This window comes from Barbatula barbatula, assembly GCF_947034865.1.
Source record: "Barbatula barbatula genome assembly, chromosome: 11".
Classification (NCBI taxonomy): Eukaryota; Metazoa; Chordata; class Actinopteri; order Cypriniformes; family Nemacheilidae; genus Barbatula; species Barbatula barbatula.
The window spans coordinates 13,321,500-13,340,739 of record NC_136774.1 but is presented as its reverse complement, the minus strand read 5'-3'; the positions used below and the strand labels follow the sequence as shown (position 1 = coordinate 13,340,739).

Genomic DNA, 19,240 nt, shown 5'->3' with positions numbered 1-19,240 from the left:
TAATTTCAGTTTTTCTGAATTTACTATATATATGTAGATGTTTAGTAAAAACGATATAATATTGTTTCTATTTGTATTTATTTGCAGAAAATGAGAAAAGATGCTCCGTATTTTTTCAGACCTCAAATACTGCAAAGAAAACAAGTTCATTTTCACTTTTAAGCAATACAACAGTAATATGTTTACATGTATTTAGGGAAAGTTAAAAAAATAGTTATGCTGTCAGTCTTTCATGTTGCTGTTGGATGATTTTATATCACTCCTGAGGTTTGATTTTATTGTCAACAGACACTGGACTTGAATGTCCACAATACATCTAGAAATGATGATTAAGTGAAAATTTGGAATGGTCTCTTCATTTTATCTGCAGCTGTATGTAGGTATGTATAGAGTTTAATATGTCTGTATGTATTTGTTTTTCCTTACCATCTCAATTTCATATTACCTTTAAAGTTTTATCTTATTCTACATCTTGTTCAACATGTTTGATGCTTTTCTGTAGCTTATCTTTTGGATTTGATGCAAGTTGTAAAAAGCGCTTTGAAAATACATTTGACTTGATTAAAAGGGTTAAATTCCAACCAATGCAGTCTAAAGTACTTTATTAACATATCTGAAATACAACATTTATGACATCTGGACAAAAGTCTCGCTTCGCCCAAAAACATTCAGCCCAGCTGCTGTCACACATTCCATTAAAGGCTGAATTCATTTGAAATGAAAAAGATAACAAAAGAGGTATATATCAAACATAACTACTAAGTTACCCATCCTTTATACATAATCAAAGGTGTCCCATATTTTAGCATCATAAAATGATGCAGAGTTTGGACGTATGTCTAAGGCTCCGGTATGCTTTCAAACGGTTCTTTTTAACTTCAGTTGCATTTACTACTTGGGTAAATACTGGCATACTCTCCACTGCTTGTCGTTTATGTGCCCGGTGTAATAAAATCCTATACACTCCTGTAATGGAGCTCCTACAGTCTTTGCCCTGGTTGTTACGAATGTGGTCTGCAGTAATGCCAAGGTTCTCCAGGGCGTTCTTAACTTCAATCTCATGCTCCTCCAGCTCCCTCGGACCGGATTCAGCCAAGTATAATGGGTCTAGTTTAAATGGTTCCATTGCTTTGGGAAACTCCATCGGCAACAACCACTCACAGCCCATCATCTGTTCTACACTGTAGCGGTCAGACGGTTGTGGTTGTAGGATTCCTCGAATCAGCTTCTGACACGATTCAGGTACCCATGTAGGCACCGTGTACGTCCCATCCAGGATACAACGTTTCAGCTTGGCCACCGTTTCGGCACGAAAGGGCATGGAGCCGGTCACCATGAAATACAGCAGGACCCCCAAAGCCCAGATGTCTACACAAACACCGATGTAAAGTTCATCTCTAAAGAGCTCAGGGGCTGCGTAAGGGGGAGAGCCGCAGAAGGTGTTGAGTGTTTCATCACGGCGGCTGACTGTGCTGAAGCCAAAGTCACCTACTTTAACACAGGTGCTACAAGTGTAAAACACGTTCTCAGCTTTCAGGTCTCTGTGAATAATGTTGTTGTCATGCTGGACAAAAGAAAGATGAACAATTATTTATAGTTATTTTCAGACATAATGTTAATAAACTAACAAATTGGAGATTTGTAATGCTGAAATGTACTTTTATGATGTTATGGAAACATCAATGAACAATGAAACCTAGGATCATGACTGTTATTTCCTTGAAATATCAAATCATGTCAAATATGTTTTTTATCTGCACACCTGGCCTTTACTAAAGTTGGGACTGAAAACAATGCAATTGTACCATGATAACTTGATGAATCAAATCAGTTTTCTTTTCCGCAAATATTTTACCACAGATATCAGACCTTTTTCCAAAGTATTTGCTCCTATCTCGATACTCTATCAATGTAACGTTAAATTATGATTATTTTAATCTTAGGTCAATTTTCAACATGAATCATATTACAAACTCTTTATTTTATCAAATTCTTTATTTTACAAGGCACTCAAATGAACATAGATTTATTTACTTACCATATGTTTCACAGCTGCGAGAACCTGAGAGAAGACAATCTTGCTGTCGATGTCAGTGAGATTCCCTTCTGTGCTGATCTTTGTGTAGAGTTCCCCTCCGCTTGCGTACTCCATGACCAGGTGCAGACGGGTCAGTGTCTCCACCACCTCATACAGACGAATGATATTCGGATGGTGCAGCTTTTCCATGCTGGATATCTCCCGTGAGAGCAGCCTCTGGGTCTTCTGATCGAGTTTGGTCTTATCCAAGATCTTGATGGCCACTTTGTCTGATGATGACACCGTGAACAGTTTCTTAAATATAAACATACATTGTTTTGTACTGTTTATGATTATATGAATCATTCAGTCAAGACAGAAACAATAATACACTGTGATAAAATAAAGCGTTGGGATAAGATATTGGGTGCCATGCCATATGAATGAGAAAAATAACTTGCTTCTCTAGTGATTTACCAAGTTGCTCTGACGAACAGTTACATTATTCATCACTCACCTTTCATCAGAGCATGGATGCCTAGTTTGACGTGGGAGAAGTTACCGCAGCCGATCTCACCACGTATCTTATAGAAGCCAATGCGTCGGCCCACGGTGAGCTCTCGCACCATCTTCTCATCTTGGCACATGTCCAGATTGAGCTTTTCCAGTGGGGTGAGGCGACGCAGCTGGGGTCCTTCATCATCCGTGCAGATGTCAGAACTGTCCTGTCGGCTCCACCTTGAGTAATGCTGGGGGACAGTGGCAATGGCTGAGACCCCGACGGAGCCCCCCCCAGCCGGGTAGACAGCAGTCATCCTGCCACAGGCCACTGGGGGGCTTAGCTCATGGCAGGAGACCTAACCCTATGGCACCACCTTAAGTTGTAAAATGATACAAAATCAAAAGAAAATTTAGAATTACATCATGCCAACTAATTAACAAACAATTGTTAAACATTTTAAAAATATGAATTATTTATCTATGAAAAATGTCAATGATACAATGGTCTCATGTATTTGTATAATTGTTGACACTCAAATCATACATAAAAAAATCTACTTTTATTTCTTCGCTGTAATTTTACTAAATCTAGTCTCAAGGTTGATGTCTTTTTTTAAATTAAATTTGTGCTATATTTTTATTAAAAGGAAATATAATTTGGAGTCACTGTATATGAGAAAAAAACAAGCTAAATTGCTTTAACAAACGAAATACATCACTTATTCACATGGATGCAATTTTTAGATAAACCTTGCTTACCTTCACATGTTGTTTTGTGCGCCTTTGTCAATTTGCAAAATTAGCTTTTCACCGCCTCATCTCGACTCAAAGTGACACGCATATCCGAGCGTAAACGAGCAGATGTTTAGAGTCGTCTGTTTCTTCAGCCGAGCGGCCAGGTGCACAGCGACAGCTTTTCCTGCCCCTCAATCCCACATCTCCCCGGCCCTCATCAGATGTTCCTGATTTAATTGGTGCGGTGTCTTAACCAACGATAAAAATAGACAGAAGAGGGCTGTGATTGTTGCCTGGGTGCTATATTGAAGCTCCGCACTGCTCTCTCTAGTCCTTGCTTCTCTTACGCCGCTTCCTCTCATTCAACATCTTTGGCTGGTTGGTCATTCAGAAATGGGGCCTTACATGGAAAACCGCCACTCCCTCTCATATGTTCATCTCTGTGTGCTTTTTCTCTGCCTCCCATGCTCTTCTTCTTCTCTGGGATTAGTGTGTACACAGATCCTAATCCCTGTCTTTTTTAGTCACACACTTGTAACTGAAGGAGGACTAGTCTGAAGACTTTTTACCTGGATAGAGAGAGGAATAAGTAGTAAATATAGACAATGATCTTTACCCTGGACTTACCTCAACTCTACTTATGGTAAATGTAGTAAAACATGTGAATTACGTTTATTGTGGATCTGTTTATATACATAAACAATGATCTGAAATTGAAAACTTAAAATACCTATGAAATATTTCGTTGCTGTTCTTCTGAACCTAAGATGTCCTTTCTGTACTTTTTAAATGATTAAATAATGTTTTGTTAAGGTCGACAAGCAATTTATTTGGTTAGATATTTGTAAAACTCAGTGACAAACATAAAGGATAACTAATAACAATAATGATTTATGACAAACAATAAAAATCACGGAATATGGAGGAACGAGGTTTCAGAAGGACAGCGGTGATATCAAACAAACATAAAAACAATAGATAGACGTGTTTGTTTGTGAGTGTGTTTTCAGGATGTAATTAGTGAGTTTGCTGATGGAGGTTCCGTAACAATGTCCCCATAGAGCTGAATATATGAACACAGAGTGTTCTCATGTCACTCTCTAGAGCAGCGGTTCCCAAACTTTTTTTCCTGCGCACCCCCTTCTATGTCCCAACAGGGTTGGCGCACCCCCAATCCCCACTTAAAAAAAAACGCAACAAAGATTTGTTTTATCGCCATATAAAGACTCATGTTTAATCATGCGCAAAAAAACAAAACACGCATGACAATAACATCAACAAAATTTCAACATAATACAACAAAGCTACGCACAAGCTTCCACTTTTAAGAGGACGAGTGACAGACACAGGCTCAGTAACAGAAAGCACGGTTATTTTCAGCCGCGTAAAAGAAACATTGCAGCAATAGGCCAGGCCTATTAAATGACCGTGGAGCTAGCATCATCATCATCATAACACAACTGTTATGGAAATTAGAACGACGGTACCTTGAATTACATTGCAATGAAGTTACAAACGATCCACAACATTAAAGAGAATAGGCTCCGAAATAGATAAAATAGGCCTAGGCTAAATAAAAACGAGGATCAATCTGAAACTTTTCAAGTGCGACAATAAAATTTGCCTACACACGATCCACAACATAATTAAGTAACAAAGTGCATAGTCAAACATAAAATAAATTAAAAGAGGATAAAAGAGGATCCATCTGGAACTTTTGAAGTGCAGCGCATATAGCCTAGCGGCTGCAGTGCATAAAAGAAGAGCAGTGTAGAAACGTAGAAGAAGACAGCTGCAGTCTTCTTCTACGTTTCTATCAAAAACTAATAAATTATAGTTTTTTATTTAAAATAATGCGATTACAAAGGAAATGTTTACTGTTCATGTTTTTTTATTGTATGGAAAAATCCCACTTAAAAAAACAGATCGCCATTACATTTTTCCTCTCGCGCACCCCCTGGTTGCAGCTCGCGTACCCCTGGGGGTGCGCGTACCACACTTTGGGAATCCCTGCTCTAGAGCAACTGTGCACCAACAATGAACATGCAATACACACATTTCATTCTATTCTTATAATGCATAAACCACATTGAATTGAATATGTCAATTTTTATGAATTTTAAACAAAGAAATTATCATCAGAAAAGGTATAAATCTAGTTGGTATCATCAAACATTCAGTTCACAAACGGCTACCAAAGTACACATACAGAAAACTAAAAACTTGTTCGGAATACAACAACAAGAGTGTTGAACTGCAGAAGTTTCGTCTTGCACCTGCATCAACACTTTTAGGTTTAACAATGTGTCCCTTGATGCCTGAGATCAGACAGAAGCTGCCGTGCTTATTTTGCCACAGGATTTATTGATATAATACAAACAAATTGTTTCTGGTTTTATTCTTGCTGCAAAAACTCCCCAAGCATCAAAATCTACACAAAACAATCCTAATGTCACAAAAACGTATAAGTGTGTGTGTTTATGTGTGTGCGTGCGCTGTACAGTTTGCCTAATGGCCAAAACCGATCAGTGATGGGACAATCCAATAAAAGACAAACAGCTTGAAACGGCAGGATCTCCGAGTAGATTGAATCCCTCCTCATTCATTCGCTAAGAGTAAGTGTATAATTCCAAATCGGGAAACCACCAAATGCCATATAAGCAAGACCTTTACAATAAAATATGGAGGTTCTATGCCGATTCAAAAATGTAGATTATTTGAGGTAGATATTTGACCCACATATATTCATATATTTTATTTGAGATCGGGTGCTCTTTGATATCCCTACTTCACAAACTCTATTTAGTGCAAGAAATCAAAGTGATGCTCCTCATGAATACTCAAGGTCCTCTGGCTTCAAACGTCTTTCTGTATATGTGTGTGCACCTCTGTTGAAGATTCAGATGCAAGCAAGAGTCCTAAAATGCCCCTTTCAACTGCATAGATGTCCATGTACCTGCATAATGATCCCTCTCAACCCCCAGTGCAACTTCATATAATCCCAGCCAATTACTTATAAAACAATTTGTACTTTTGGTCAAAAATTATCACGTCTAGTTCATTGAACTCTAGTATGTACAGGGTAAGTAAACTGAGGGGCTTAAAACAAGAACTGTGTAGTCACTAAATAGATGTATTATTTATTTTTCAGTTTAAAGATATCAACTAGCGCTGACTAAGTGTGAAGCACCATCCACAGGGGCCTTTCTACTGATCTGCCCCTGATCTAAACACTTTTCACAAGGGATATGAGTGGCCCTTGGGTAAGTAAAGGCTCGGTTTCATTAAAGGGTTTAACTAGAATCTACTAGACTGTTGAGATAAATGCAGGCGCATTTAGAAAGAAAATGTTTTTATTGCTTCTTTATTGAATCACTTTCCTCGCTGTTTCTTCAACTTTCTCACCATGTCCTCACTTCTCAGAACCATTCTTTATTCCTCCTTTGCTCCCACACGTCTCTGTGTAGACTAAACCCATAGCTGACTGCACAAAGCTCCCCTGTGTGTGTTTTGATTGAGACACACGGCCCAGATGACAAAAAGAACTCAGTGAAAAGACAAGGACAATAGGGTGCCAGTAGCCGGGGGCCGAAGGATCCGATCTTGAATCTTCAAGTGCAAATGTAACTTTGCCTGTGTCCAAAAGCAGCTGCTTTGTCGGTCAATGAAAATGAAAAATAAATAAATAAAATATACATTTTATGCTTAAAGGTACATCATAAGTAAACTAGTTTAAGGCTAGTTTTTAATGTACCATAATGTCTATTGATATTAAATACACTGACAAAAATTGTATTGTACTTTTACAGATTAGATTAATAGTCCACAAACTGTATGCTCAAAAGTGAAAGTTACTATATTCAGTCTTCAGAAATCAACCAAATGAAAGAAGATAGATACAAATGTTAAGTTTGGACATAAGCTAAAGCAGCATTTTAGCTTGATCAATATGTAGTACTTATGGTGCTTGGAATATATGAATTAAAATTTAAATAAAAATAATAAAGAAAATCCTGGTGCTCTTAGCTAATTATTTTGACTGGTCTACTAATCCAATTGTCTCCAAAGCACTAATCTTCCTGACCTAGATTAAAAAAAGATTAGGATTAACTATGCAGAGGTGAAATTAACTGAATGCTTTTTATTCTTAATAATGGCAGTATTAAAATATTTTATAAAACCCACAAGCTTCATGATTTTGAACATATTCAGATTTTGATACATGCCTGAGTACGTCCATATTAATAATTCTTTAAATAAGGATTATAATCAAGGAGCTCAATTGATGTTTGGACCTTTGAGGAAAAAACATGCAGATTATGTAGCGAAACCACAAAAAAGCAGTTTCCGTTGCATTGTGCCCTAGTAATGCATTCGCAACCCATCAAAGCAGCTTTAATCTCAGTCCTAAAACCAAAGGCTAAATGTTTCATGTCATCCAACTAGGAGTCATCAAAGGAGCCTGAACAAAAGTTTACATCAATCTGTGAGAAACTAGAAAGGATCATACAATATCATAAATTACAATATCCACACTGAATTAATATTCCTATTCATTGGGCATTTGGGATCAGCTTTTCATTCAAAGATGCAAACACCTGCACCTTTGTCCAAAGTGAGGCTTTACAATATAGACATGAGACCCTCTTTAGCAAATTCCAAACAACTCCAGAGTTTAAAATAATTAGCTCATAATTGGCATCTGGGTATTTCAACCATGTTTAGATGTTAAGGTCAATAAAATTATTCTCCAATTTTAGTAGTTGTTTGCTCTCAAAATAAACTTAAACGATACCAGACGAGTTGGGATCATGTTTCTGGAGTCTATTATTAGTACTGTATATTATTTATGTTCAATATAGCCGTAAAGCACGTCTTATAATAATAAAGCCTTTATGACGCTCTCATCTACGCCAAGTTGTAGTTTAACGCGTCGACAACAACCGTTGATGGGAAAAGCGAGTAAATGAATCGCAAAATTTGGCGGTGTTTATCTGAACAATTATTAGTTATAAAAGGTACGAGAAAGGATGAATTGATTCTGCTTTTACGAATTCCTTGCCAATGATACTATCATAATAACGTGATCCGCTGAAACCCAACACTCCCAAAATAACACGCTTATACCTCTTACCTTGCTTAAGCTTTGTCTCTTCGTCTCATTTTATTAGTTGCGAGTTGGTCCGTTTTAGATCGGTAGGTCTCGTCGGCTTCCTCTTTACCGAGAATGCTGCTTGATGCGTGAGGACTTCAGGCACCGTCACAACAACAGGGAGGTTAATTGATTGACGTCTTTATTAGCCAATCACAATTGTTTGGGGTGAAACTAACGGTAGTCTGAAACCAATGGACTATCGGCATATTCCAAGATTAAATCGTTTTTTAATTACACTAAAGTAAATTATAAATAAACACACTTTTCTGATGAATGGACAATGTGGTATGTAATAAAAAACGACATCACAAAGAACAATTTCTTTAAAAAGCAAACAAGTAACTGTTAGTGTAACTTTGAACTATCCAGGGTCCAGATCGTTTTTCCCTTTTCTAGAAAAATCACTCCTTTAATACTGCAATGGCGGAGGGATGAAGGTGATACTGTAGTCAATTTACACCAGTGTGTATGACATCCAGCAACTACCACCGACATTATCAACAATACAATTATTTTAATTCAGATTCACATTAATGGCACCACTGAACAGTACCTTCTCAACATGGTAAGTGGGGAGAAACATTTTGTACATGGTTTTATTGCTCTGTACAGCCAAAAAGCAAACTCACTTTATAAAAAATGAAGATGCAGACATTCAGTTTTTGCTCATCTGAATGAAAATGTAAAGCAGACAATAGCTCACTGTAATTTCGCACTAAGAAAAGTTAGAAACAAGCCATAATTGCATTTTTAGCATCTCTGAAACAGTTGCGGGCAATCAGCTAATTATTTTAAGAAAATACGTTTCTTGAACACATAAACAAACATAACTTACAAAAAAACTCACACTCCACCCCAAAACAGTCCTGGCGACATGCATTTTTCCTGAAACAAATTGCACCTCTTACAATCGTTCCCATCCACAACATGTTGAAAGGATAACAAACCTGTGATCAAACTCATGAAGATCATATCAAAAACACAGTTTTCCTGGTGACCACTCTGAGAAGAGCAAAACTGGAAAAAAGTTTTTTTTCTGGATGACATCTCACTTTCCAGGTGCCTTTGCACATTTATTATGACACAATTAAGGGTGGAAAAAACAGATCTGGTTAAAGCATCAAGGCCTCTCATACATTTGCAATCTCAACATTTTCTTTCAAACTGTCCACAGCCTCTTGTTGAATTTCAGAGTCTGCTGTCTCAGCTAAAGTCACTTGTTCTATGTGGATTTCTACTGGCTGTTCTATAAGTCTCTCGTCCTCTACTTGTAAAACCACTGCCTCTTCCATCCCGCCCACAGACGGAGAAGACTGTAGCGTTGTCTCCTCCTCCACCACAAGAGTCTCCTCGACAGCAACAACGTCCATCGGTTCCACAGTAATATGTTCCACCCCCATACCATCCTCAGAATAACCCTCCTCCACCTCTGCCATGGTTAAGACTGTGGTTGGGTCTGCAATCATTACATCCTCCGTCACAATGACCTTTTGCTGTAAGCCGTGGAATTCTAGTAGATGGGTTTGGAGGTCTCTGGGTTGCGTGAACCACTGATCACAGATTGTGCAGTGGTTGGGTTTCTCACCTGTGTGGGTGACCAGGTGGTCCTTGAACTGATCCCAACTATTAAAAACACTGCTGCACACCTGAAGAACAAGACAGAAAAACAAATGAGGGTGTGGGCGGATTAAAAATAAGTCCCCTTTGCACACCTGAATACTATAAATAAGGCTTCCTTTCTAATTAAATATCCTTTTTATTGGTACATATCACATACATAGTTGAAAGGTGACCAACCTGACATTCATATAATTTTTTTCTGCCTTTTTTGGCACCAGAGCCATTTTGACAGGCTGACATATGGCACTTCAGTGTACTGTTCCTGGCAAAACGTTCATGGCATTCTGGACACTCGAAGGGTTTTTCACCTATTACATTGGAAAAACATTAACAGTATTTTAACTTAAGTGCATGAAAAGTAAACATCTTTGTAAAAAATAAACAGTCACACGTACCAGTGTGCTTCCTTAAATGCTCTTTGAAGTGTCCAAAATGGTCAAACTGCTTATCGCAATATTCACAAACATGCACTTTCTTTTTCTGTCGCCGGGACTGTTCCTCCGCCTCGAAATGGTAATTATTTAGGTGCTGCTTAAGGGCTCCTTCACGGGCATACGCTTTTCCACAGTGCCTGCAAACAAAGCCCCTTTCCGGCGCAGCTGTGTGACTCTTCATGTGCTGTTTGAGATGGTAATACAGCTTGAAGCAGCGATCGCACTTGTCACAACGGAAAAGATTGTCCAGCTGAGAAATCTGGACCTCCACCACTTCGATATTCTCAAGCGTCTTGGAGGCCATCACAGTCTCTTCCTGCACGACCACTGAATCTTCCTCTTTTTTAACCACGTGAAGCGTCTGCTCTTCTTGCTGGTACTTGCTGGTGATGTCAGCCAACAAGGCCAAAGCAGAGTCATCTGAGGAGGGTTCGGCGGTAGTCCTGGCAGCATCCACCACTTCCACCAAACCACTTTCCTCCACCTCGATATGTTCCTCGCCTACTTCTACCTCGATTTCAACCGATTCAGACTCTACAGAAGGGACAGTCTCTGTGATCACATTGAAGGTCTCCGCAATCTTCCTTTTCTTAGCTTTGCTCTTTCCAGCTAGGCCTTGTGACGGGTTTGATGAGGTGGTACCATTCCTTCTGGGTAGAAGAAATAAACATTTATTGACATTTTTTTTACTAAAAGATGGCAGAAGCAAACTTTCAAAAACTACTATGGTGAGTAACCTGTTGTCTAAAGCTTTGATAGCCTCCTGCATTTGAAGATATTCTGCAGCTCTCCAGACATCACTGACTTCTGCCTCACCATTAACAGCTAATGTAGCGGTGTATGTGAACTCCATCAGATGGCGGAAAGCGGTGTTGCTAACCCCTGTTTAATACAAAAATAACAAACTATATTATATAATTCTCATAGAGCGCTTTTCCACCATCGAGCCGAACTGTACTAAGCACAGTCTGAAACGCTTACAGTTATGTTTCCACGTGAGCCTGGTTCGACATGGCACGATAACAAACTGTCCTTGGCACAGAATTTTCGGCATGGTTGTCTAAGCGTGCTGAATCGTGCTAATGTTACAGAGGTGTTATAGCTCAGTTTCTTGTGTTACCAAGGCAGCGTGTGATGCATTTGTGTTTACATTCTTAAAATTTACATTATCAGCCTTGTGGTAGAAATTTAAACCATTTACATACCGGCTGGCATAGATCAGCGCGGAGTGGAACAATTAAGCAAGAGAACGATTCGGCGCGAAGGTGGAAAAGCGCTCATAGTGTCAAATAGTAAACTGTGTTGTCATTGTACTTTAATTACATGGGGACCATTATCTCTTTAAGCATATTTCCATGTTTCACAGTCACTTCTCACAAAGTTGTATGTCTGTTTACATACCCTCAATCTCCACTAGAGGCTCTTGAGTGAAGTCTTGAAAGAATTTGTGGAAGAACTGACTGCAGGCAGCTAGTACAGCTTTGTGAGCTCTGAACTGATGTCCTGTCAAAATAAAGACCGTCATCAGCAACACCAAATATTTAACCATACAACATTTTGCAGAAAGGCATTGAAGTGCATATGCATTGCCAGGCAATCTTACCATCCACAATGAGAGTGATATCTGTGAACTGATCCAGCTGACGTTGCTCATTGAGTTTGTCAAGCATCACTTTGTAATGGGCTGGAAACTCGTGCCCACAGTCATCATCAACATCTCCATCAACAGACATGATTCAGCCCTTTCCCTGCTCATGTAAATCCTAGAAGAAATGACAGAATGCAATCTGACATAAAATATGCTAGCATTACAGATAGGAAGCAAATGCATGCAAAATAAATACGCAAACACACATTGACATCACTTAAAACATAAATTGAACACAATCCATTATCCATTAACTGTTATAACATTGGGCTGCAAATGTTATTCTGACAGATTATTTAGAAAGCAAGTTTCTCACATACATTGTAACGGCACATATGCCAGCAGATCCACAGCGTAGCGATCATATCTGAGCCGCATTCCGAAAAAGCTCGCATTTCTACACAGAAACTCCACAAGCAAGATGAGCGACTTAAAGTGCTGCAAAATCCACGCAAGTCAACACACCCACTGTACCGTATAAATATACTACGGAAAAATAACACAAGCAGCAGCGTTCGCCAGTCCGCTTCATGTAACTTCAATGCTGGGCCTATGACTGATAACGCACTCGCCATTTGTTTTTTGGACCATTGTCGTTACGTCATCAAATCGCGCATTAAAATGCACTTTTAATCAGACATATTCCCATTCGGCTGAACAATAGGTGACACAGATCGCATAACACTTCGGATTACTTACCCCAGATGACCCTTTGATGCTCAATGCAGCTGTTTATTTGCGTCGCAGGCCTGAAGCGATCAATGTGCGGTTTTCCTACGCTCGTCGGAAAAGGGCGGTCGCTCGCGCTCTGGCCTCAAGTTCCCAGAAATCACCGCGAAAAGACTTTACGCGCGAAGCTGACGGCTCACGGTTGCTTGGAAACCGAAAACTGTGAATTTGTAACTACACTGATTTAAAAAAGGTTGATGTTTTATTTGGGTTGGTTATCAAGATGTTTGTGATCAAAACGATAGAACAATATTATACAAATCTATGCTGACGAATATAATCGGCATACCTTTTTTCATAATCTGCATTTTTGACAGTTTGAAAAAGCGCCATACTGCCCTCCCGAGGTGACACTGAGATTGCACATCGTGCTTTTTTACAGTACCCGAGGGTCTTCAACCCTCACAAGCCCACTAAACTTATTAATGCAAGCTACATTTATCAGTACATATAGACTGTTTGGGTGCATGCAAGATAACATTAAAAAGCAGGACAGAAATTATATATTACAGAAGACATACCTTTAGCACAATGTCTAGCAAGAACTAAGATTTGGTTACTGCAGAGAGGATAAATATTATAATGTATTGCCAGTTTAGCCAGTATAACATTAGACCAATTTACAAATGATTCTCCTAGAATGAAAAACATTAACTGAACAGGATCAGACATATTTTCAAATGGAGGGCTGCGTCCTAAAGCTGAACATCTTGGCTGGCACGTCATCAAGCGACATCAAAGACCAATTCTTTACACAGATTCCCAAAATACTGTGAGAAACGAGCTGACATTAAACTTGGCCAATTTCAGTAAGAAATTAATTTATTTGTGCTTATTTTTTGTTAATAAATCGCATATCTCTAAACTGTTCATGTTATTAAGCCGGACATCCTTGCATTTGAGAAGTACCTGCTGCAGAATATCAAGAGTAATGTTTTTTAAATGTGCACCAAGGATTGTGGGTGATTGGAGGACATGAAGGATACTTTTCTTGCATCCTTCAAGAAAGGACACAAAATGAAATCTGCCTTCGAAGGTTCCTTCAAGTTGATATTCTTTAAAATATTTTCTTTTGTGTTCTGCAGAAGAAAGCCAATAGGTCTGAAATAAGTACATGATGAAAGTTTCCGGGTGAACTATCCCTTTAATAATATAACATTTTTGAACTGTCCAATGATTATTTTCATTATTTTCTCTTACCCTTGTTTGAGTTAATCTTAAAACATGCTTTTACAATAGTTTCCTCAAGTTAACCATTATCTAGCCAGACATTTTGAATCCTATAGCCTATGTGTTAATCGTATCTAAAGTGCACCGCTAGGAGGTCAACGTGTCCTTTTAATGCTTACTAAACTGATCATGAGACCTGATTATGAAGATTAACTGTGTGATAAATGATAAATTGTTCAAGGATACGTGTAGTGGTTGTCTTAATGCCAGAAAGAACTTTGAATGTTAACGGAAGTAAGCAACATCTTCCATAAGAAAACAACATGTTTTAATCATTGTTTCTTCAGTTTTGGCAGAATCAGGTTGTTTACCACAGATCAGCGATGTGACAGGAAGCGCTCAAAGTTTCATCTCAGCAAGAAAAGTGCTGACACTAAATCAGCTGTGCACTGCTGCACAAACAGTGTCAGAAATCATGTGAAGATTAATACAAGAAGCATGCAGAAACGTGTAAATACATGGACAAAGGCAAAAAAGGCAAATAACTAGATCGGTATAAATTATTTTCAGTAACGGGGTTCTGATAAATAACAATATGTTACTTGTCGATGATACATGCACCCATTCCCCGCTCTTTAGCAAAACATAAGTCTGGAATGCAGTGTACATTAACTATTTATTGTCTGTTACTTTTTAACAAAGAGAAAAAATGTACTTTGGGTTTAGAATTTGGGTGTTTTTGATTCCCTTAATAAGATGCGTCGAGAAAATAAAAGAGACATATGCAAAGACATAAAAACAATTATAACCCAGTTGTTTGTTTTTCAGCTAAAGGTTTTGGTTCATCCACTCTGGTTTTGGTTACAGATATTCATTGTTAATGCATCAGTCTCCTGGGGTGAATACGTGAGCTATTGCAGTTTTTTGAAACAGGGACACAAGGAACTTTGCCCTGCTTTGAGTCAGGAAAAACAAGAGGAGTATAAATAGGAGGAGCCGTGCTGGAGTGAGTTGTTTTCGTCTAAAGGCAGCTCAGTGAGGATCACTTCTGAAGGCTTTTAAGTGAACACGTAAGTGTAAGAATTATGTGACATAATACGATTTTGTCCTTTTATTTCTTTTGTAAAAAAATAATCTTTGCATGCAATGTCTATTACGGTTTTCTTTGATAAAAGGGAGATACTTTGATAAACAACTTACCATTTTGTGCACATTAAATTGATCGATGCCAACAGCGAATTGTTTAATAGTATCAGGGTGGACTATGGAATTTTTTCCAGATGTAGACTCAATATACTTTCAGTAAGTCCTGGTGACTGCATGTTTAGGCAATTGCTGAACAGACATCATGTTGTCAATGTGATATGACAAAAATGGCTGGAAGGGAGTTTGTTTCCTTTAAACTAACTCTGCAAAGCTGCGTGTTAGTTTTTAACTAGTTTGACAAATGCTTTAGAAATGAAATTGAATAAAACAACATTTTTTTTTATTAAAAATGGTAAAAAAAACATTAGGATTTTCAATAAATAAAATAAAATTATGAAATAGAATAAATAAATAAATACAAATAACACAAATATCAAATAAATAAAATAAGTAAATAAAAATACAAAAACGCAACACAATACACAAGCTACAATTCAAGACAAAATAATAAAATAAAATATACATTACTCTGGTTGGAATTGTATTAAACAAGGCATCCATTGTTGTCTCTGCTTGCAGTCTCATGGCTCTCCATCTTTGTCTTTAGGTCAGTGGGTCTATTGGTTGGAAGCATGTGGAAGGCACTTAGCCTTACTCTGGCTCTCTGCCTGCTAGCGGGTTGCAGTGCAGAGAGTGAAGGAGATGGGGCCCGCTGTAAACTCTCTCCCGTGTGGAACATAGGAGAGGCAGAGCCCATGAAAGAAGCTCTCGGACGGGTGACAGTGGTTGCTTACCTCCAGGCCAGCTGATTATTCTGCTTGGAGCAAGCATCAAAGTGAGTCGCTGAATATAACAGCAATATAAACCCATTTATATCCTGTTGCTCAGTGGTAAGAGCATTGTGTTGACAACGCAAGGTTGTGGGTTCAATCCTAGGGGATTGCAGATACCTATGTATAAATGTATAAGATAATGCAATGTAAGTCGTTTGGATAAAAGCGTCTGCCAAATGCCTAAATGTAAATGTAAATTTATAATAATAAAAAAGTCCTATAACCACTTATTATAGGACTTTAGGTACAGACCTTATCAGGTCACATTTTGATGTGTTCTTTTTGTCCTGTTTACACACGGAGTATTTACCTTATCCAACTTGTTGAATGTTCTTCAAGGCTGAACGGCTTGCTCCTGAAGTTGGAGAACCAAGGCTATGTAAACATAACTTACATGGTGGTAAACAACAGAGAGGAAAAGTCCCAACGGCTTCACCACTTGCTCAAGGAAAGGTTGTCTGAGAGTATCACACTGTACGGCCAAGACCCCAACCAGCCTGACATCTGGCAGGCGGTAAACGCTGAGAAGGATGACATTTTGATCTATGACAGGTTTGGAACATCATCCAGTTTATTTTACCTGATAAACCTAAAATACAGTCATTTTATTACTTTATCAACATTTCATAAAATGCTCTTTTCTGACAGGTGTGGCCGACTCACTTACCATCTGTCTCTTCCTTACTCCATCCTGAGTTACCCATACGTGGAGGAGTCTATAAGAAGTACTTATTGTAAACGTATTTGTGGAGAGTGCGACACGGAGGTAAACACTTTTTTATTTAAAAAGAATAATAGGCCACACTTATCCCGTTTGCCATTAGATGGACAAAAAAGCTCCACCCCAAACTCAACCCAATTGTTGACCCAAAAGAATCTGAACAAACTAACAAAGCTTACACTTAAATTAGTTTTTGTACACAAAAATGATTTCACTGTAAAAAAAACTGTTATTTTACAGAATACTTCCGTTATATATATTAAATTTTACAGATTGTCCACATAGAGTATAAAAATTTAATGTTACAGATTTTCTTGTTTTTTTCAAAAACAGACATTTACAAGAAAAACGGGGAAAACTTTGTGATTTTGCTTTTCATTCCTGGTGTCTCAGCTGCCAGAAAATTTTAATTTTTTTACAGTGTTGGATATGAGTGGAAACTTTAATTCATTTGATTTCAGACTTCAACTGAACTTGAGGAGTGCAACAAAAAAGCAGAAGAAAAACCTGAGGAGACTCATGCAACAGCAGAAGAAGAACGTACCAATGGAGAGGCTGATCGTCACCATCATGGTCATCATGGTCACCATGGGCATCATGGTCACCACCACCATCATGGGCATCACCAGGACACCCTAGAGAGGCAACCCCAACAGCATCGTCTTGAGGGTCACCAACACGGCCAACAACAGGTTGATGTGGGTCAAGTCCCCCTCGGCCAGGTAGATTTCGGTCAGGTTGCCCTCAATATGCCACCAGTCATGAAAAAGCCTTGATCTAAGCACTCAAGGTGAAAAGTTCAGTACAGCTGACAGCAGGGGGCAGACTCTCCCTCGGTCAGCTGATGCTGACACTGACGACAGCTGTTTGCTGGGGAGGGCAACGAGCGCTCGGCAGGTCTCTGACAGTGTGAGGAGGCGCTTCCGTCCTCCTGACACTGCCAGGGCCTAAGGGGGGAGGAAAATCAGATAAGAGAGACCTGACAGTGACGTCCCGCCCCCCCAGCTGAATGACAGCTGTCGCAGCCGATCTGAGTCTGACCAGCAGGTACCACGACTTGAGTGTGACAGGAGAAGTAAACAGCTGGCTAGTGCTTTGGATTGTGCTTACCAACTAGTATTGACACCTCAAAGTGTGGCGGCACTGGATCTTGCAATTCGATTTCCAAATTGGGTCTTAAAAATTATATTATCAGAGTCAACTTAAAAACACCTGAAAAGCATTAGGTTGAAACCTTGTTATTTGTCTGGTCAAATCGGTGGAACAACAAACTAGTCCAATGTCTGAATCCTCCTGAGAGTGTGTCGGGTGCAGTCATGTCATGGTTTTTCACCTCTATAGGCTTTATGTGGGTTTTATGAAGGCAGGTGCCGAAACTATGTCCTAGGGGTGCCTGTCTGATGTTAGTCCACGTAGAGCAGATGGGAAAGGTCATGTAACATTCTGCACTCTTTGTTAAACCCTAAAGAAACTACAATGTAAACGTATCGGGTAATATATGAAATGTTTAAATCTGGCATTCAAAAAGGATGTTATTCTGTAGGCAGAAACATTCTGACCAAACTAGGACCAAACACTGTTTGAACTTTTAATTTTTTTAATTGTTTTTTTATCTTTAATCTTTTAACGAACGCTAGCATAACATAATCATAAAGAAATGCAGAAAACATCTAACATATGCTACACATTTATTAATAGTTTTTGGTATTGGTAAAGGTTAGGTCACGGTTGTCTTGGGGAGAATTGTTGGAAACGTTTTACATACTTAATGAAAGTTTTCTGGGAAATGTTTTATCACCTGGAAGACCTGAAAAAACTGTATGCAAAATGTTTGTTGTGTCAAAGAAAGAATGTGGGAAGTATGTGACAAAAGTAGAGCATGTAACTTAGAGATCAAATAAAGTTTTTGACTTACACATGTCCATTCTATCATTCACTTTTTTATTACACTATACTTCTTTTTTATTTACTTTTATTTATTTATTCATTTGTATTCACATGCATCACATTTTTAAATAACAAAAGTTCTAGTTTTTATAAACCAGTATAAAGTGTCGTATGCTGTCATACTGAAATCTATCGACAGATGGCGAGCACGCATCTATTCTAGTCCACTTTGCGCTCCCATTTTGAGCCTCCCGAACTAACATTTTTTTCCCAGGACTGGATGTAGGAGCTGTCTGGGGCCTTTCCGTTTAGAATATCCGTATTGACCAACCCGTGTTTCTACGTGTGCAATTTAATACCGCACAACAGAGAGATGTTTACATTAAATTGCTCGCAAAACACTTACAGGCAACATTAAATATTATGTGCAAGATCAAAAAGAGCAGCAGTTTAAGATTTTTCTGTACGCATGCACACGTTGGGTTTCCAGGTTTTATGGGGATTGTGCATAGATGTAATGAATTGTAATACTGTAGACTTACAAATTGTATATTCTATCGCATTATACCTCTAAACCTAACCATCACACAAACCTTTCTGAAATTGTATCAATATAATATCAAATAAGCTTAATTTAATTAGAT

At 38.5% G+C, this 19,240-nt stretch overlaps 3 protein-coding genes across 13 annotated transcripts; 1 reads left to right on the top strand and 2 right to left on the bottom strand.

Moving 5' to 3' along the window:
- Positions 1-586: 586 nt before the first annotated feature.
- nim1ka (NIM1 serine/threonine protein kinase a) lies at positions 587-8,517 on the bottom strand. 2 transcript variants are annotated; one of them, XM_079467456.1, is made up of 5 exons: positions 8,388-8,517; positions 3,278-3,822; positions 2,535-2,892; positions 2,039-2,307; positions 587-1,564 (listed from the first exon to the last, which is right to left on the bottom strand). In XM_079467456.1, exons 3-5 carry the CDS (start codon positions 2,830-2,832, stop codon positions 809-811), a joined length of 1,323 nt encoding a protein of 440 aa, XP_079323582.1. In that variant the 5' UTR covers positions 2,833-2,892; positions 3,278-3,822; positions 8,388-8,517; the 3' UTR covers positions 587-808. The 2 variants fall into 2 exon arrangements, with proteins under 2 accessions (XP_079323582.1, XP_079323583.1); XM_079467457.1 differs by lacking the exon at positions 8,388-8,517 and adding an exon at positions 4,741-5,025.
- On the bottom strand, positions 8,486-12,963 carry znf131 (zinc finger protein 131). 10 transcript variants are annotated; one of them, XM_079467455.1, is made up of 8 exons: positions 12,810-12,920; positions 12,066-12,225; positions 11,864-11,965; positions 11,200-11,344; positions 10,424-11,112; positions 10,206-10,336; positions 9,994-10,054; positions 8,539-9,864 (listed from the first exon to the last, which is right to left on the bottom strand). In XM_079467455.1, the coding sequence occupies exons 2-8, from the start codon at positions 12,193-12,195 to the stop codon at positions 9,539-9,541; spliced, it is 1,584 nt and encodes a 527-aa protein (XP_079323581.1). In that variant the 5' UTR covers positions 12,196-12,225; positions 12,810-12,920; the 3' UTR covers positions 8,539-9,538. The 10 variants fall into 10 exon arrangements, with proteins under 10 accessions (XP_079323572.1, XP_079323581.1, XP_079323573.1 ...); XM_079467447.1 differs by lacking the exon at positions 12,810-12,920 and adding an exon at positions 12,431-12,710; XM_079467446.1 differs by having other exon boundaries at positions 8,486-10,054; positions 12,810-12,963.
- Positions 12,964-14,862: 1,899 nt separating this feature from the next.
- On the top strand, positions 14,863-18,625 carry selenop (selenoprotein P). The gene is made up of 5 exons (XM_079467076.1): positions 14,863-15,079; positions 15,763-15,990; positions 16,328-16,540; positions 16,637-16,754; positions 17,171-18,625. The coding sequence occupies exons 2-5, from the start codon at positions 15,788-15,790 to the stop codon at positions 17,552-17,554; spliced, it is 918 nt and encodes a 305-aa protein (XP_079323202.1). The 5' UTR covers positions 14,863-15,079; positions 15,763-15,787; the 3' UTR covers positions 17,555-18,625.
- The last annotated feature ends 615 nt before the right edge of the window (positions 18,626-19,240 follow it).